We start from the raw sequence: 16,872 nt of genomic DNA, 5'->3' as shown, positions 1-16,872 counted from the left end.
AGTACACGCCCCCTGACGTGACAAAGTAACGCAACAACAATAATTGGGTTTTGGGGCATCTTGGCGGCAAACCACGTCCAATATCATGTCAAAATTGATTGAAACATGCTTTACCATACTATAACATAATATCAAAACATCTACACATTTTCGCCTTGATTCGTTCCTTTTTCCCAAATACGATCATTTTACATAGTGTGACAGTGAAGAGTAAACTAACCAGGGTGGCCGGGCCCCCCTTCTAGCAGCCAAAAATACATTAAATGTATAAGACATTATCTAGAACACAGGAGAAGAGCCTTTTGGTCCCCCTCCTGTTAAAAATCCTGGCTACTCTGTTAAACAGAGTAGGAGAAGAGCCTTTTGGTCCCCCTCCTGTTAAAAATCCTGGCTACTCTGTTAAACAGAGTAGCCAAGCATAAGCACAGGGTGGTAAGCCTGTGGTAGCGGCAATCGCACTAGTTTACCTCCGGTCAATAACGTTACAATCTGTGGTTTTTAAGGGAAAACGCAAAAAATATATTTAAAAACTGTAAAAGCAGTGTGTAAATTGGAAGTTTCTTCGAGGATATCCTAATAATTTAGAAAAAATAGCATGTTGCTTGCGCGGTTTTTAATATATTTTTGTTTAGTTGAGACTTCCTTTGGTCCGCCTGAAGTACGGTACGATGGTACATACATGGTACGATGATATGCGGAATCCGACGAGTTAGTGTGTTGTAACAGATTCTCGAGTAGAAACGCCCAAAGTAACAACAAATTCAGCGAACCAACTACAGACAAATTGAACGGTTCCAACTAACATCGCAGCGTGACATTCACCTTCAAGGTAAGTGGATGTGCAGTTGTGGATTACCATATGCAAATGTTTCATTGTGTGACGTGAAGGGTGAAGGCGGAAAAAACCTTGCGAGAAGCCAAGTCATTTCGCGATTCCGTTTACTGAATCTTTGGTTATTTCACAGCCCCAGCCGGGATACTTTAAAACCAGGTGATAGACTTGTGAACAATCAAGCGAGCGAGATGATGACGAAATCACAAGGCAAATTCACGTAAACTATATCAAGGTAAGACTCAACCATTATAGCGCGTGAAAGTCGGCATATCTGCACCTAAGATTGAACACGATGACTATCAGCCCTTATTAAGTCAAAGGGGGTAATGGGGGGGATCGGCGTGAGACTTGATCGATCAGTGAGAGTCGACATATCTGCACCCAAGATTTAGGGGATTTAACACTATAACGTGCTAATTTCGATACTCGTATCTGACCACTTCTTTTATTGGTGCGCCGTATGTATGGAACCATAGATGACGTAACTTCTACCAGTGCGTCTGGGAGCAAGTGAAGTGTGCCTGTTCGCGAAGGTACGAGGATTCTGGTGATTACGGGGGGGGTCTGACTCATATATATGCCACCAAAAAAGACATCTAAGGATATAACAAGGCCGACCAATGAGGAGTCAGAGACAGAAGAAAGAAAACAAATAACACAGGAATACCAAGTCTCTGGATTTAATCACATTCTGGGTGTTGCGCTGAGCGTGCTAAGACTGCTGGGATACTCTGCTCTAGGAATTTGGGGACTAGTGTCTTACATAGGATCCTTTCTTTTGAACACGTTTATGGGTATTCTTGGTGTTATAGAGGCTGTCTTTGACCTTGCCAATCAGATAATTCGTGTGGTCAAATTATGTGTTAAACTGTTTTTCGACGTTTACGATTTGCTCAGATACATAGTACACACGCTTACATTCCCAGGGACTGTAATACTTTTGCAATGCGGTCTGACATACATTTGTGTGCAAACAGACGGAAACTCGGTGGATAAAGTTTCGGACGCGCTGGGTTTAAGACCAGGCTATATCCATTCGATTATGTACACGAACTGGATGGTAATTGCATTGGTAATAGCGGTTGCTGGTTACCTGAAAATACTCCCAAGAATTCAAACCATAAAACAAAGAATATAACTCAGTTTTAGTCGTTGTTTTTGTGACAACGATGGCGGGGATAACAAATTATTTAATATGTTTTAGATGAAGACAGGAAGAAAGATGAAATGTGGTTAATAAAACAAAAAAGCTTCTGAAAACCTTTTATTGTCAATAAAGTATCTGAATAATCTGTTGCAAAGGCTGTGTGTTTAAAGTGCGCACATAAAAACACAAACAACGCATAGTTGTGTGTGTGGTTCGCATGATTATTTGGTAAAAGTGCGACTGACGTACGCAGTAAGCATGGAAGATCGACTGAATCCAGACTGAATACCATAGCATTTTTTTCATGTGTTATACCCTATGCAATGGAATGCGATGAGCTGTTTTGTTATGTAACACAACGCATATCGCAAGATGTAGTTCTCTAACGTCAGTATTGAAGTCAGCGATTGCGCAAGAAATAGTTCTCTAACGTCAGTATTGAAGTCAGCAATTGCGCAAGAAATAGTTCTCTAACGTCAGTATTGAAGTCAGCAATTGCGCAAGATGCAGTTCTCTAAAGTCACTATTAGAGTCAGCAATTGCGCATAAGATGCAGTTCTCTAAAGTCATTATTAAAGTCAGCAATTGCGCATAAGATGCAGTTCTCTAAAGTCATTATTAAAGTCAGCAATTGCGCATAAGATGCAGTTCTCTAACGTCAGTATTGAAGTCAGCAATTGTGTCACTCTATTTGAGTTATGGAATTTCAGGAGTAGGAGGTAGAGTCATCGTGCGTGGCTTGGAGACCAGGTGTGCTCTTGGCTTCGACCGCGTCTCGGATTTGAATTGTTCCTAGAGTCCTTCGAGGTTATTTCGGGAAGGGCTTCTGATTAGTAACTGGAATGTCCTCATTACTAAAAAAAAAAAATCGGAAAGAATTATTAAGCGATACAAAAAAAAATGTCTTTATCAACTTTTAACGAATGCTGCTCTCGCTTTAAGCCGGTGTTTCTCGCTATGAATCGGCGATGAGTTGAGTAGCACTGCATGACACGTTTGGGATACAAACTCTGTAGAATCCAAGGGCGTAACGCAATACAAAAGGGCCCATGCGCTTTGCGCAAAAGAGATTATAGCGGCACCGTGCGCCTTGAGAAAATGATGGAGCAAATATTACTCCCTATCCCTAGCGCGCGCCTCGCCTCTGCATCTCTTCTTTACCAACTCTTTGAGGCTTGCTGGGCGAATTGGAGGAATTTCGCATTTCGTAATCTCACCTAGCGGCCGCAGACTGTAACCACGCAATAACGTTGTTGACGAGGTTCATGACCAAGTTTGAAGCGATGACCGCGTATTCCTGGACAACAGCAACGACATCCGGGAACCTCTCAACTATCTTCTGGCCCAGGCTCTCCAGCGACGCGGCCACTGAGTTAAAGAAGTCTGGGGCGAGTAGGTAGATTTTATGCGCGAGGTCTAACACTAGTGCCTGTATATTAGCAATGAGTGGCGGCACGTGCTCGTGTAGGAACGCCCAGACGATCATGAGATAGTACCGCGTGGGCGGCCACACCACATTCCACCAGTGCATCACGTGACTGTGCACTATCGCCCAGTACACCGGGGCCTCCTTTTCGACCTGAGGGAAGCAAGAGTTTAGTATTCATTTCAGGGGCAGTGGAATTGTGTAGGTGGATAAAGTGTGCAGGGGAGTAAAAGAAGCGAGGGGGAGACATGAAAATTGGGGATCGGTGCATTCATTCATTTCCCACTTTCGCCCATACCCATCACCTTTTTTCATAGCGACAACGCGACATGTCTGTGTGTATGCTTTGTGTCCACAGACTTTGTATTTCATTAATCAATTGGCCGATGGTCTAAGCCGGGAGGGGTGTCGCCGTGCTACCCAAAAGGTATGGCTTGGTGGGTAGCTTGAGGTATTATTATCAGGATAATGGTGTGTATCAAAGGGTAGGCGTATACCCTTTCTAGAAGCTCTGGTACTTTCTTGTTCAGGTAGGCACGCGCTGGTCTGGACTGCTCCTCGATGAACTGTCCTGCTAGGGTAAGCTTGTCCATGGCGTATTGTCCGGCTGGGTCCGCGTACTCGCGAAACTTGCTGTAGTAAGTGGGGTAGTTCTCTTGCACCCAACTGTTAATAACAAACGACCATTGAAAATACGGCTCGAACTTAGTAAAGTTTTTAGAATATTGGACAATCAGGGTACGAGGAAGGTGTAATTTCATAATTGACAAGAATTGCACTAGCCAAACAGCGTGATAAAGAATTACTCTTAGCCAATCTGTGTGACAAAGCGTCCTTTTGGCATAGAGTAGCAAGGAATTACATTAGCCAATCAGCCTGACACAGATATGTCCTGATCCGCATATATTTACACGTGGTTGACAGGATGTAGCAATAGGAAGGTTTGACTATTTCCCTTATCGAAGGCGTGTTTAGCGTGACTGACGAATGGGAAGGTTTACCTATTTCCCTTATCGAAGGCGTGTTTAGCGTGACTGACCAATGGGAAGGTTTACCTATTTCCCTTATCGAAGGCGTGTTTAGCGTGACTGACCAATGGGAAGGTTTATCTATTTCACTTATCGAAGGCGTGTTTAGCGTGACTGACCAATGGGAAGGTTTACCTATTTCCCTTATCGAAGGCGTGTTTAGTGTGACTGACCAATGGGAAGGTTTACCTATTTCCCTTATCGAAGGCGTGTTTAGCGTGACTGACCAATGGAAGGTTTACCTATTTCCCTTATCGAAGGCGTGTTTAGCGTGACTGACCAATGGGAAGGTTTACCTATTTCCCTTATCGAAGGCGTGTTTAGCGTGACTGACCAATGGAAAGGTTTACCTATTTCCCTTATCGAAGGCGTGTTTAGCGTGACTGACCAATGGAAGGTTTACCTATTTCCCTTATCGAAGGCGTGTTTAGCGTGACTGACCAATGGAAAGGTTTACCTATTTCCCTTATCGAAGGCGTGTTTAGCGTGACTGACCAATGGAAGGTTTACCTATTTCCCTTATCGAAGGCGTGTTTAGCGTGACTGACCAATGGAAAGGTTTACCTATTTCCCTTATCGAAGGCGTGTTTAGCGTGACTGACCAATGGGAAGGTTTACCTATTTCCCTTATCGAAGGCGTGTTAAGCGTGACTGACCAATGGGAAGGTTTGACTATTTCCCTTATCGAAGGCGTGTTTAGCGTGACTGACCAATGGGAAGGTTTACCTATTTCCCTTATCGAAGGCGTGTTTAGCGTGACTGACCAATGGAAAGGTTTACCTATTTCCCTTATCGAAGGCGTGTTTAGTGTGACTGACCAATGGGAAGGTTTACCTATTTCCCCTTATCGAAGGCGTGTTTAGCGTGACTGACCAATGGAAAGGTTTACCTATTTCCCTTATCGAAGGCGTGTTTAGCGTGACTGACCAATGGAAGGTTTACCTATTTCCCTTATCGAAGGCGTGTTTAGCGTGACTGACCAATGGGAAGGTTTACCTATTTCCCTTATCGAAGGCGTGTTTAGCGTGACTGACCAATGGAAAGGTTTACCTATTTCCCTTATCGAAGGCGTGTTTAGCGTGACTGACCAATGGAAGGTTTACCTATTTCCCTTATCGAAGGCGTGTTTAGCGTGACTGACCAATGGAAAGGTTTACCTATTTCCCTTATCGAAGGCGTGTTTAGCGTGACTGACCAATGGAAGGTTTACCTATTTCCCTTATCGAAGGCGTGTTTAGCGTGACTGACCAATGGAAAGGTTTACCTATTTCCCTTATCGAAGGCGTGTTTAGCGTGACTGACCAATGGGAAGGTTTACCTATTTCCCTTATCGAAGGCGTGTTAAGCGTGACTGACCAATGGGAAGGTTTGACTATTTCCCTTATCGAAGGCGTGTTTAGCGTGACTGACCAATGGGAAGGTTTACCTATTTCCCTTATCGAAGGCGTGTTTAGCGTGACTGACCAATGGGAAGGTTTACCTATTTCCCTTATCGGAGGCGTGTTTAGCGTGACTGACCAATGGGAAGGTTTACCTATTTCCCTTATCGAAGGCGTGTTTGACATGACCATAGGCTTTGATTGTTCCCTGTTCGATTCCATACTCTTGAGCGAAGCGCGCCGTCTTGCTGCCTAGTACATAGAGAAAGCAAACATTGGACAATCGGGGTACGGGACAATCGGGGTAGTCCAAACATTTAGAACATTGGACAATCGATTAGAACTGTGGATACTTCCCTGGGACAATCTATTCAACATTTTTCTTTCACTTTATCTCCCTTTTTTCCCGACCCTCTGGCCCCTTGTCTCGTTGCCAAAGGCAGATAATTTTTTCCAGGATTTATGCCTCCCTTATATACCCTTATATATGGTTGGTCCCTAAATAACATGGGCACGGAAGGCTCTAAGCTTCACTCACTCACACAAACGACGACAGACGGCCAAAGACGGTTTGAGTAAAAGAGTGAATTTTGAAGCTTTTTGCACCCATGGTATTAAACACATAGACCCCTGGCGAGCCCCCTGTGTTGTTACCTTGGTAACCGCCATGCCTGCACACGTCATACGAGACAGCGGCGATCAAGAGGAGCATGAGCAGCTTGAGGAGACAGCGGACCGAAAAGCATGATGACTGCTGGCTTTTCTCCTCCACAACCTAAAATCAAAAACCATAATGAACTTTCTCGTCATCGGACACCTTAGAATAAAAAAATAACCGCTTAAGAGGGAGTTAAAGTACAATGTTTGCTTATGCCTGGTGCACACTTGTGACATAACGACATAGGCGCGCGTAATCTTTTAACTGTCCGACATAACGCCATGGGCATAATGCCATTAACCTAAACATTCGTGGTGATTTTTTTTCTCCTATTTTAGGACAACATTGAAAAACAGCAAAAAGCTATGATATCAACCAATAATAAGACAAGACATTCGTCCGACCGCAGACGGTTGGAAAGTGTACCATATTAAAACTAACAGGTACTCATCGAATAATAATAGAGTTGAAAGTATGGAAGATTGACAACAAATAATATTTTTGTATTTCGCTCTACGAAAAATAATAGATTAGTATCAGCTGGGCCGTACTCCATACGGACTATCTAGTATGAACGCTTGGACGTTCACTTTTGGTCTGATTATACAATGTCAGCCTTGAACGATGACATACGACAATTGAACAAACACAAGGGAAACGGCTTAAATTATCAGCGTTCAAAATTAGAACATTTTCGAAGCCAATAACGTACTAACTCTTGATTAATAGATTACTCGTTCCAAGACATCAAGTAGTACTAGTATAACCATGATTCGAAAAAAAAAAACCTTAGTAATTTTGCAACTGAGTATTCGGTTTTTACATAACTTTCAACTTGCTACTGATAGAATACACTTTGTTTTATGGAAATAATTAAAAAGGGTAATCGTCTTTTGGACATCATTATCGTGATCACTTGCTAGTGAAATTAAGTAACAAATTTAAACGGTTCATCCTGAAATGATGGTGCGAGTGTCGAACGGTTGTATAGCTGCCAATAACAAGAAGTAATATTCAGCCTTACCGTCTTTTCCTCGGAGGTTGCCATTGTTTGCACACGAAAAGAAAACACCAGTGGCACCAGTAGGAATCAACGATCGCTGTTTGTTAGAAGTTGGAACTACTTCACAGAATTTGCTACTTCTCTTCAACTTACGACCGAACTAAGAAAATATACGAAAACAAGGCCCAACTTGACCGTGCATCATTCCCGGGTGAGACGCTTGGGACGGGACCTCACGACCAAATGCACGAAGCTGATTGGCTAAGAACCCTATGCAGATCTCATGATTGACACAGGAAGACCTCAAAGTGCTGGTTTCTGGTAAAGGCGGATAGAAAGCTCTGTATACTTACCCTGCAGGCTGTGATGCAGTTCTCTAGTCCCGGCTGCAAATAAAACAACACCAGCCATGTTAATGCCCCTGGGAGGAATCCAGAAAAGAAGTCCCCCCCAGTTGTTTTTGCAGTTGTTAATTGCACTTGATGTTTTGTAAATTTGAATATCAATGAGATGGAACTACTTCAGCAGGTACCAGCCGTCGCAATGTAAACAACCTGGCAACCGTGATCATAACAACATTTAGGACCTTGAACCACGCTGTTGGGAGAATTTGAACACGTGACGACCGATGGGCTATTTTCTTAATCCCACGAGAAAGGAAGAATCCGACAATCGGTCTCCTTGCTCTCCACATTTCTTAATTGACTTGTGATAGGCCCCTATGTTTCAATAGGAGGATTGTTCATCTTATAGATCCGATTCACTGTCCTATAAATCCCTGTTGTCACATGACCCGCCTCAACCAATCAGACACTCACCAGCTGCTTGCCTTTGGACGTCTCGAGACTGTTAAAAACTTGAAAGCTGGTTACAGCCTGGTGCACCTTTTCCTTGTTGACCTGCAAGGAAATGTAAAACGTTCAGTAACCCAATGGCCTCGCTTGATTCCACCTAGAATCCATTATAAGGCGTGATTCTTTAAACCAGATTCATTTGTGATAGCATTATTTAGAGGTATCTCACATTATACGACCTTCAATTAATCTCAATTATAACCTTTAGTATTAAAATGAACTTGGCATTTACGGTTTTTTGTTTCTTTCGTATTTGTAAGAGTTAGAGAGATCGCGCAAATAATGCTCACACGAGAGCGCTTTCAAAATGGACGATTTTTTTGGGGAAAACTGTCTTTTTGAAGAGACCCTGGAGCCGGCCTTCTTGGCCTCACATACCCCACTTTTCATCTTTGACATTACCAGCAAAACTGCAGGGGGTTAGTCTTTGTTAATAACACAAGTGTTCACACTCTTACCTTATTTGCTCTTGTGTTCCACGTATCGATGATGTGATAGAGTAAAACGCTGACAAATAAAACGATATAACACTGGTCAATCGTGGAAAAAGAGATTACTATATGATTAATAGAGTCTGAAGTCAAGTCTGAAGTCATTTCTTTATTGATCAACCCACCTTGACTCATTTAATGTTGTGGGGTAGTGCTCCACCCACAGAGAAAAGCTGGCTGCATCCTTTTCCAGGCAGTAGGTCAGACAGTCCAGGACCTGTAAGTTTATAAACGTGAGACATGGTTCTTTCATTGAGCAAATTATTGAGTAGATTATTCTAGATGATAAAAAAAAAAAAAAGATGGAATGAGATAGCGGCTTACTACAAAGGTTTCTCCTATGGACACAAACAAACAAGAATGCGAAAGAACATAGATGCGACACGGATAAGTGAACTAACAGAAACAAACAGGAAGAAAGCTCTGCTAGAAGGGTATGTCTGCAGCTGTTTGTGAAGAGCGTTTACTGACCTCAGTCAAGTGTTCAACCGTAAGGTCCTCTCCTCCCAGTAGAGCAAGCAAGTGAAGGAAGTATGCCTGGCCACATGAAGCAGGGTCACTTGCAAATGTCATTGCCTGCAGACAATGAAAACAAATGTTATTACATATAAAATAGCTTCAAATGATTTCAAAATGCATCATCATACCTTTAGTTTGGGGTACATTGATAACATTTTTCTCTGCAGACTGAAAAAAAGAAATAAGTTATTCATGGTTTTCTATTGTTTTCTATTGTTCTATTGTTTTCTTGTTGTATAATATTTGATGCAATTTCAAGAATGCTGTTAAGGTCTATACATATGTTCCAGGGCAGGACTATTGACATGGTAAGCACTCTCTTGGTTACCATTCTTTTTATCCTTAGAGGTGATATCTAAAGTATGCTCATAAACCCTACTGGCTAAACGGCTTGATAGAGCAGACTTTAAAGCATTAGTTTCTGCAGGGAGGGGTGGGGGCACAAAAATGATACTTTCATAGGTCCACAGTAAGTTTTCTACTTTGTGGTCGGTAGGTAGGTAAGATCTTTATTAAAAACAATAGTTACATGCAAACGTGTAACTTTACAATTCTAGTGAAAAAAAAAACTATTATTTGTAAATTCATAAACATTACTGGATACTACATTAGAGATCTATGTACCGGATTAGGTCTTTACAAAATTGAAAAGCCATCTGTTTATAAAACAATGCTTTAAGCGCTCAGTATGTACACGAGGCAGAATGTAGTTATGGTCTTTAGCTCTCAGACACCTATTCCTTGGAGGTGGCAAAAAATCGTGGAGTGGGTGGTTGCTGTTCCCAGTAATCTTGACCCAGAGACTTCTGTCTCTCTCAGAGATGAAATCAGCAATGGAAAAGTACTCGCTAGTGTAACCATAACGAAAAGCTCTTTTGCAAAACTTATCTATACGTGATAGATACTTAGTATGGTGGGCAGAGGCCCAGACCTCCATTGTGTAGGTAAAAAGTGACATTATTAAAGACTATTTAAGACTATTAAAAAGCACCGTGAGGTCATGTGAAGAGTATCCATAGTACTTACAGACCCTAAGAATATACAATCTGGAACTAGCTTTCGACAACATGTTTCAAATTGAGTGTCCCAATTACATGGATCCTCATGGATCGTGATCCCTAACAGTTTCAGTTCATTCTTTCTAACTATACCCTCAATGGACTCTGGAATAGGCTTCTAGTTTTACCTTTTACTACCATCTCGAGGGTCTTTTTCATGTTCAACTCCATTTGGTGGAGGGGATTTCAAAGCCTTATTGTGTTTTATTGGTCTCCGCTTGCTACAGCAAGTGCAACACTAAATTTAGAGTGTTTCTACTTGAAATTATTTCTAAACATTTGGCACACACCTGTGATTTCCTGTCAGGGGTGAATTGGATGCAAAAGTGATGTGCATGATTGCAAGGAAGTCTTGTGCAGCTAGAACTCTGGGCAATGACCTTGTATCACATAGGCTGAAAACATTTATTAAAAATGTGAAAACAAGGCAGTTTTTCACTAAATATATATATTTTTTCCCAACATGGTCTAAGTTATCATACAGGCAGCTTGTTTATAACTCTTGGCATTGGATGATAATTAATTTCCTTAATGAGAACATTATTTAAGAACCTTAAGCAATGGCAATGATGACAGCTAGGACAACGAGGATGGTAAAATGTGTTCACACTTGGTGTTTAACTCCTAGTTGCAAAGCCGTGCCTAGTTGCAAAGGAAAATGAAAACAGAAACAAATAAAAATAAACATAAGAATAAAGAACATTTATACTACAGTAGAAGTCATAGTTAAAGAGATTTACAGGGCAAACATTTGTGTCCACAACTGATCATGATACGCATCATGGATTGGTGAAAAACGACTGAAGATAAAACACATGTAACATGCTTCTATTGAACTGCAATGCAATTCCATTTTTTTCTGCCCTGGTTGTTCATGTTGTTGTCATTTTTGTTGTTGCTTAAGGTTCCTATTTATATTACTACACATATCTGACCTGGAGGTATTTTCCAAGTAGGAGAAAGCATATTTGGCAATAACTGTTAACATGCTTCTATTGAATTGCAATGCAATGCCATTGTTTTCTGCCCTGGTTGTCCATGTCGTCATAGTCGTTGCTTAAGGTTCCTATTTATATTACTACACATATCTGGCCTGAGGGTATTTTCCAAGTAGGAGAAAGCATATTTGGCAATAACTGTTAACATGCTTCTATTGAATTGCAATGCAATGCCATTGTTTTCTACCCTGGTTGTCCATGTCGTCATAGTCGTTGCTTAAGGTTCCTATTTATATTACTACACATATCTGACCTGGGGGTATTTTCCAAGTAGGAGAAAGCATATTTGGCAATAAATGTTAACATGCTTCTATTGAATTGCAATGCAATGCCATTGTTTTCTGCCCTGGTTGTCCATGTCGTCATAGTCGTTGCTTAAGGTTCCTATTTATATTACTACACATATCTGACCTGAGGGTATCCTCCAAGTAGGAGATAGCGTATTTGGCAAGTTGTTTGGTGCTAAGCACAGGCATCATGACCCTCAACCACACTAAAAATTGTGAGCAATATTGAAAATTATGATTATTATTACTCTAATTATTAAGTGTTTGATGGAATAAACTGCAATTGAGAATTGGTATTTACACTAGATTTAGCCAGACCTGCTCAAACAATGTGCAATTTTGGAGCTTAAGCCTGATGGTTACATGACAAAAGTCTACTATTGGGAGCAGATATATTTAAGGGATAATTTCAATACCTGCCATTCCTTGAGTTGGGTTGTTGTTGGGGAGTTGACCTAGAGCCCACATGATAGCTAGTGCCTCCTTAGGGCGACTTTTCCTTCCAATCAACATATCTTCATACTGATAGAGAAAGGTGATGAACATCATTAAAAATCATAATCTCTCACAGCAAGGAAAACAACAAGATTAAGAATCTCCTGGGCATTACCACATGGCACAAGTACCTATGTACACCAAACTAAGTGTACATGGTAAGCACACAAAGGTAGAGTGTGGTTGTCTGATAGGATATGTTTTGCGGAATGATACTAGACAGGTGTTGCAGGTTAAGGGTCTCCATTTTGGTTCATACAGTATCAAACAGTCAAGGTAAAGCAGTTGATCTCTTTTACCTCATCTACTTTGGACACTGTCAGTGTAGGACTGCTACAGACTGCACATTGGATCATCAACTGAAGGCCATAGACTGAATGCCCTTAAAACAACAAATCAACAGTTGTCATACTTTCTTGTGCAGCTGTTCTTTGTGTCAGTCATGCAATGCTCATTATTAACGATGATGGATGGCAGAGCCAGGGGGCCTTACAAAACACAAACAATGATAATTTAACCGTGTGTTCTGTGTCATGTACCCCCCCCCCCCCCCCACACAATCACACACCCACTAATATTATTTTTGCTCTACCATATCATCCTGTGTTAATTCACGAATACTGAACTTGCAGAAAACTGACATGATCACAAAAGGTATCATAACAGGTAATCTTGGTCTTCCTGGGTTCTTATTTGATGCATATTAGAAATCAAAGGCTCTGTGAGCCAACTCATGAACGCAAATTTATTTTTCTAGTTATTTTCTTGTGTGCATAAAAGTTATACAGGATACTGAACAAAGCATGAACACATCAAAGATGCTGAGAGAACATACCTTTTTTTTCTTTTTAGATGTCATGACACAACAAGAACATTATAATTAATAAATAAATTAATTAATTTCTACTGTATTACTATTACTATAAAACTATTACTATTACTATTACTATTATTTTTATTTTTATTACTATTATTTTTATTATTATTATTATTATTATTATTATTATTATTAATATTATTATTATTATTATTATTATTATTATTATTATTATTATTATTATTATAAATTATTATATTAAAATTATTACATTATTATTATTATTATTAGTATTATTTTAATCACGACTTTTAATAGTATAGCTCAATTTTGTAAATAATCAAATTCTAATGAATCAAGAAAAATCATTTATAAAAGAAATATTTAGTAATTCTAAAATTGTAAATTGAGTTGTTTAAGTAAGTGCAATAAAGTTATTATTATTAAAAAAAATTATTATTATTATTATTATCATCATCATCATTATTATTATTATTATTATTATTATTATTATTATTATTATTATTATTGTGCTGTACGAGACAAGTGTCCGCTCGACCAACGAGGTCTTGCTGAGTCGACTTGTAACTAAACTTAGTTTTAATACTGTTGGTACCGTACCGTTCAAAAAGTTTTTGCTAGCATGTCAAATTTCAGCATATTCTTTTCGGAAACAAATTAGAATACCCGCAGTAATAGACCAAGGTAGAATTCATCAATCAAATTATTCCACTTTAATGGGCCCGTTTAAAATATGATCATCTGTGTTAATTAAATTTAATTATTAAACATATTGATGATCACTTCTTGGTTTATTAATTGCTTGTGACCTATGGACAAGGATTCATGTAGTCTCCATCATACCTTTAAATTCTACCGATTACATTAACAAAATGAAAAATAAATCATATTACTGTTTTTAGTGTGTACTGTATCTGCACAATAAGTAACAACACCCTATTTTAGCAGCTTCTCAAATCCTCCCTACCTCTGCTCATTTCTTGCACCATCTCATTCATGCAGTACTGAAAGAAGATTTCTAACGTTGTCTCTGAAGATTTCTTCAGAGCATTCATAAGGACCCCCTTGACATCCTTTTTGAGAAGGCACATGGGATAGTCTAGAAAAATAACAAAAGGCACTGAGTTAACATCACATGATGATGGGATGACGATCATGCCTTGCTCTTAGTACATGTACCTTTGGGCTTGTCTTCAAACACAGGGTCTCTCTCAGGGACATTTTGGAGATGGAGATGAATGTATGATGCTAGATCCTTCAACCAAAGCTGTAATTGCAAAAGATAAAAAGTGCTTTAAGCTGCGCCAAACCTTCATTGTTCAATCCTTTCAACCAAAGTCAATTTTCTGCTAACAGACCAGAGCCATACAGCATCCAGAAAAATTAGGAGGCATCAGCTTGTATTGACTGGGGTTGCTAGAACATCATTTTATTACAAAGGTCCTTTGTAAATTTTTACTGCAAGGTAGAGGGGGACCTGCCCCCTTGATCCTGTGCTAGCTATGGCCCTGCAGAAACACTAACAAAAATAGGCATGCAGCTCTACTAAAAGATACCTTTTTTGCAAGTTTTCGTTTAGAATCTCATACAGACAGAAGCAAAGGGAAAGTTCAATGTGTCTACCCACACCAAGGATGCTCCCATCTTTAATCATCTTACTCATAATCAATCTCAATAAACTGAAGTTCTTTTAAATACTTACTGACGGGTTGTTAGGAAAGGCTTCTTGGTCCTTGGCTAGGATGTTTCTCAGCTGGTCAAGCTCAACCTGAGATAAATTGAACAGGAAAACATGATGAATGTTCACTTGAGGATTGTTTAACCGCAGGTTTATAAATTGCTGCTACAATCCATTAAGGTTAGTTCTATTTTGGCACATTTGCATTATTTATCCAGGTCCTCTAGAGTACCAAATAAAAATAAATAACAAGACATTTCACCACAAAATTGAAATAAGGTCTCAGGACCTGTAGAAGACATAAAAAGTTTGTGGTTGTGACTAATAACATAACTAATAACCAAACGATGAGTTGAAAGTTCCAAGGAATTTGGAAGCACAACAAATAAGATATTGTCATTTTTTAGTGCTTTTTGATAATTACGGCTTAACCCACAACTAATCCTTGCATTAATATCCATCTAAAGAACACCTACTATCTAATAAACACCCCCTGCCCCCCTAAGCTTACAACCCTCTAAATTACCCTCTATCTTACTTTGAGCTACTGTAGGCTTCTACTGGGTGAGAAAAAACACTTGCCACGCAGGCAATAATTTAACTTGATCCCGACTGAGATAACAACCCCACTGCACTTGGGTTTGTTGAATTATAGTTTATAAAGAAAGCCCCGCTCTAATAAAGACCTTCTATCTATTGAATGCCTCCCCCCCCCCCCCCCCCCCGCCCCTCAGACCATCAAAATTTAATAAACTCTGGGCATTTATTGGGTCATTTACGGTACCTTCTGTAGAGCCTCTTCCAGCTGCTGTTGCTCTGGTTTGGGAGGCTTGGGAGGGGGAGCTTTTTTCTTGATCACAGTTTTCTTGGGTTCCTGGTTTTTCTGTGATTCATTGTCATTGCTGGCTTCTGCATAAGGATCAAAGTGATTGTTCTTGTTCTGTTGCTTTTTGTCATGGATGTCAAATGCTTGGTAGATAGTTTCTGCCTCTGGGACAGGGCCTATAAATAGATAGATTCAGTCAAAGCCCTATTGGGCAAACGCGACAAGTGACAAGACAAGTAAGCTAGTAGCTCCAAGGCGGTGAGCAACGTTCCTGTGTGAAATTTTCCTCACTGTGTGCGCCTGGCTTTACTAGATGGCATCTATTCATTTTATAAAATTAAAGCATAGCTCTTATGCCTAGTACATTTTTATAAACACTTAGTGTAACTGCTGTATTATGCCCTGTTTTAATCAAAACTTGGCATTTTAAATTTGAATTGCGTTTTATTGTTTCAATAGTGTGATTGTGTTTTGTAAGTAGAAAGTAAATTCAATGATAGAAAAATAAATACTGTGAGGATGGTGGCCCGCCTCCATCAAAAATTCCTTTGTTAAGATTAATAATGTTTTGATGTGGTTTAGAAGCCTAGGTTCTTTATGCTGCTATCGGAACTAAAACTGGGTGCTTTGATTCGGTTTTTTCAGTACAAGAAAGAGAGTAGCTTCGTCTATGATATTAGAGGTGAAAACAACAAAAGGACAATGATACACATGGCCACGACCACAGATACCGCTAGATAGTCCATAGTAAAAGTTGAATTGTCGCACAACATAAGAGGTGCTTGAAATTTCAGTAAAGTAACCTAACATTTAATAAAGAAAAAAAGATGAGCCACAAAGTTATACGTGTCATAACGATCGCCGGCCAATCACTAACGAATTCGTGTTTACATGACAAAAATAGCGATCCACATGCTCGAAATTTACGTTAGACCACTCACTTGCAACGTCTAGCTTTGGAGCATCTGCTGATGAAAATTTTTCTTTCTTTTTGTCATTATGCTGCCTCTTTTTCCCTCCTTTTCCAACCACTTCCCATTTACCGGCGGAAGCCATTTTGAACTCTTGCACAAAACCGTCTTCGCAAAGCATCATGGGAAAGTAGCACGTGACGTATTCGAATTTCCCGCCACTCGTTACCCTCGGGGATCATTGTCCCTTCTACGCTGTATGGGGGGTGGGGGGGGGGGGGGGGGGGGTACCGGGGTATCGTGGTACCGATATATTATCACCCACATTTACACCATAACCTCACAATTTAAAATCGACCTCCGCACCACTACCATTGTAACACACACACACCCATCACGCTAAATTATAAGCCTCATCTACACCACATCTCCCTCACCACC

General features: G+C 40.1%; 1 protein-coding gene and 1 long non-coding RNA gene across 2 annotated transcripts; one reads left to right on the top strand and one right to left on the bottom strand.

Annotated features, from left to right (window-relative positions):
• The first annotated feature begins 869 nt into the window (after positions 1-869).
• Positions 870-6,596, top strand: LOC116616217. The gene is made up of 3 exons (XR_004295256.2): positions 870-1,067; positions 1,312-2,417; positions 2,645-6,596. It is a non-coding gene; the product is annotated as an uncharacterized LOC116616217 (long non-coding RNA).
• On the bottom strand, positions 2,087-16,621 carry LOC5509315 (transmembrane protein 214-B). The gene is made up of 20 exons (XM_032378208.2): positions 16,462-16,621; positions 15,479-15,696; positions 14,719-14,784; positions 14,196-14,283; positions 13,984-14,115; positions 12,478-12,560; positions 12,100-12,205; positions 11,808-11,889; positions 10,689-10,793; positions 9,469-9,508; positions 9,293-9,397; positions 8,947-9,038; positions 8,789-8,837; positions 8,295-8,375; positions 7,830-7,862; positions 6,470-6,590; positions 5,971-6,067; positions 3,906-4,074; positions 3,200-3,561; positions 2,087-2,836 (listed from the first exon to the last, which is right to left on the bottom strand). The coding sequence occupies exons 1-20, from the start codon at positions 16,613-16,615 to the stop codon at positions 2,791-2,793; spliced, it is 2,229 nt and encodes a 742-aa protein (XP_032234099.2). The 5' UTR covers positions 16,616-16,621; the 3' UTR covers positions 2,087-2,790.
• Positions 16,622-16,872: the final 251 nt, after the last annotated feature.

Source organism: Nematostella vectensis, chromosome 4 (genome assembly GCF_932526225.1).
Source record: "Nematostella vectensis chromosome 4, jaNemVect1.1, whole genome shotgun sequence".
Taxonomy (NCBI): domain Eukaryota; kingdom Metazoa; phylum Cnidaria; class Anthozoa; order Actiniaria; family Edwardsiidae; genus Nematostella; species Nematostella vectensis.
The sequence above is the reverse complement of the archived record's forward strand: the minus strand, read 5'-3'. Positions and strand labels throughout refer to the sequence as shown.

What these genes read in the sequence shown, in the direction of transcription:
- LOC5509315 (XM_032378208.2), bottom strand. Translation starts at nt 16,615, where the DNA reads ATGATGCTTTGCGAAGACGGTTTTGTGCAAGAGTTCAAAATGGCTTCC. An exon ending in CCCAACTCAAGGAATGGCAG is followed by an intron (nt 11,890 to 12,099) that starts GTATTGAAATTA and finishes CACAATTTTTAG; the next exon opens with TGTGGTTGAGGGTCATGATG. An exon ending in ACTGCATCACAGCCTGCAGG is followed by an intron (nt 6,591 to 7,829) that starts GTAAGTATACAG and finishes TTTTGATTTTAG; the next exon opens with GTTGTGGAGGAGAAAAGCCA.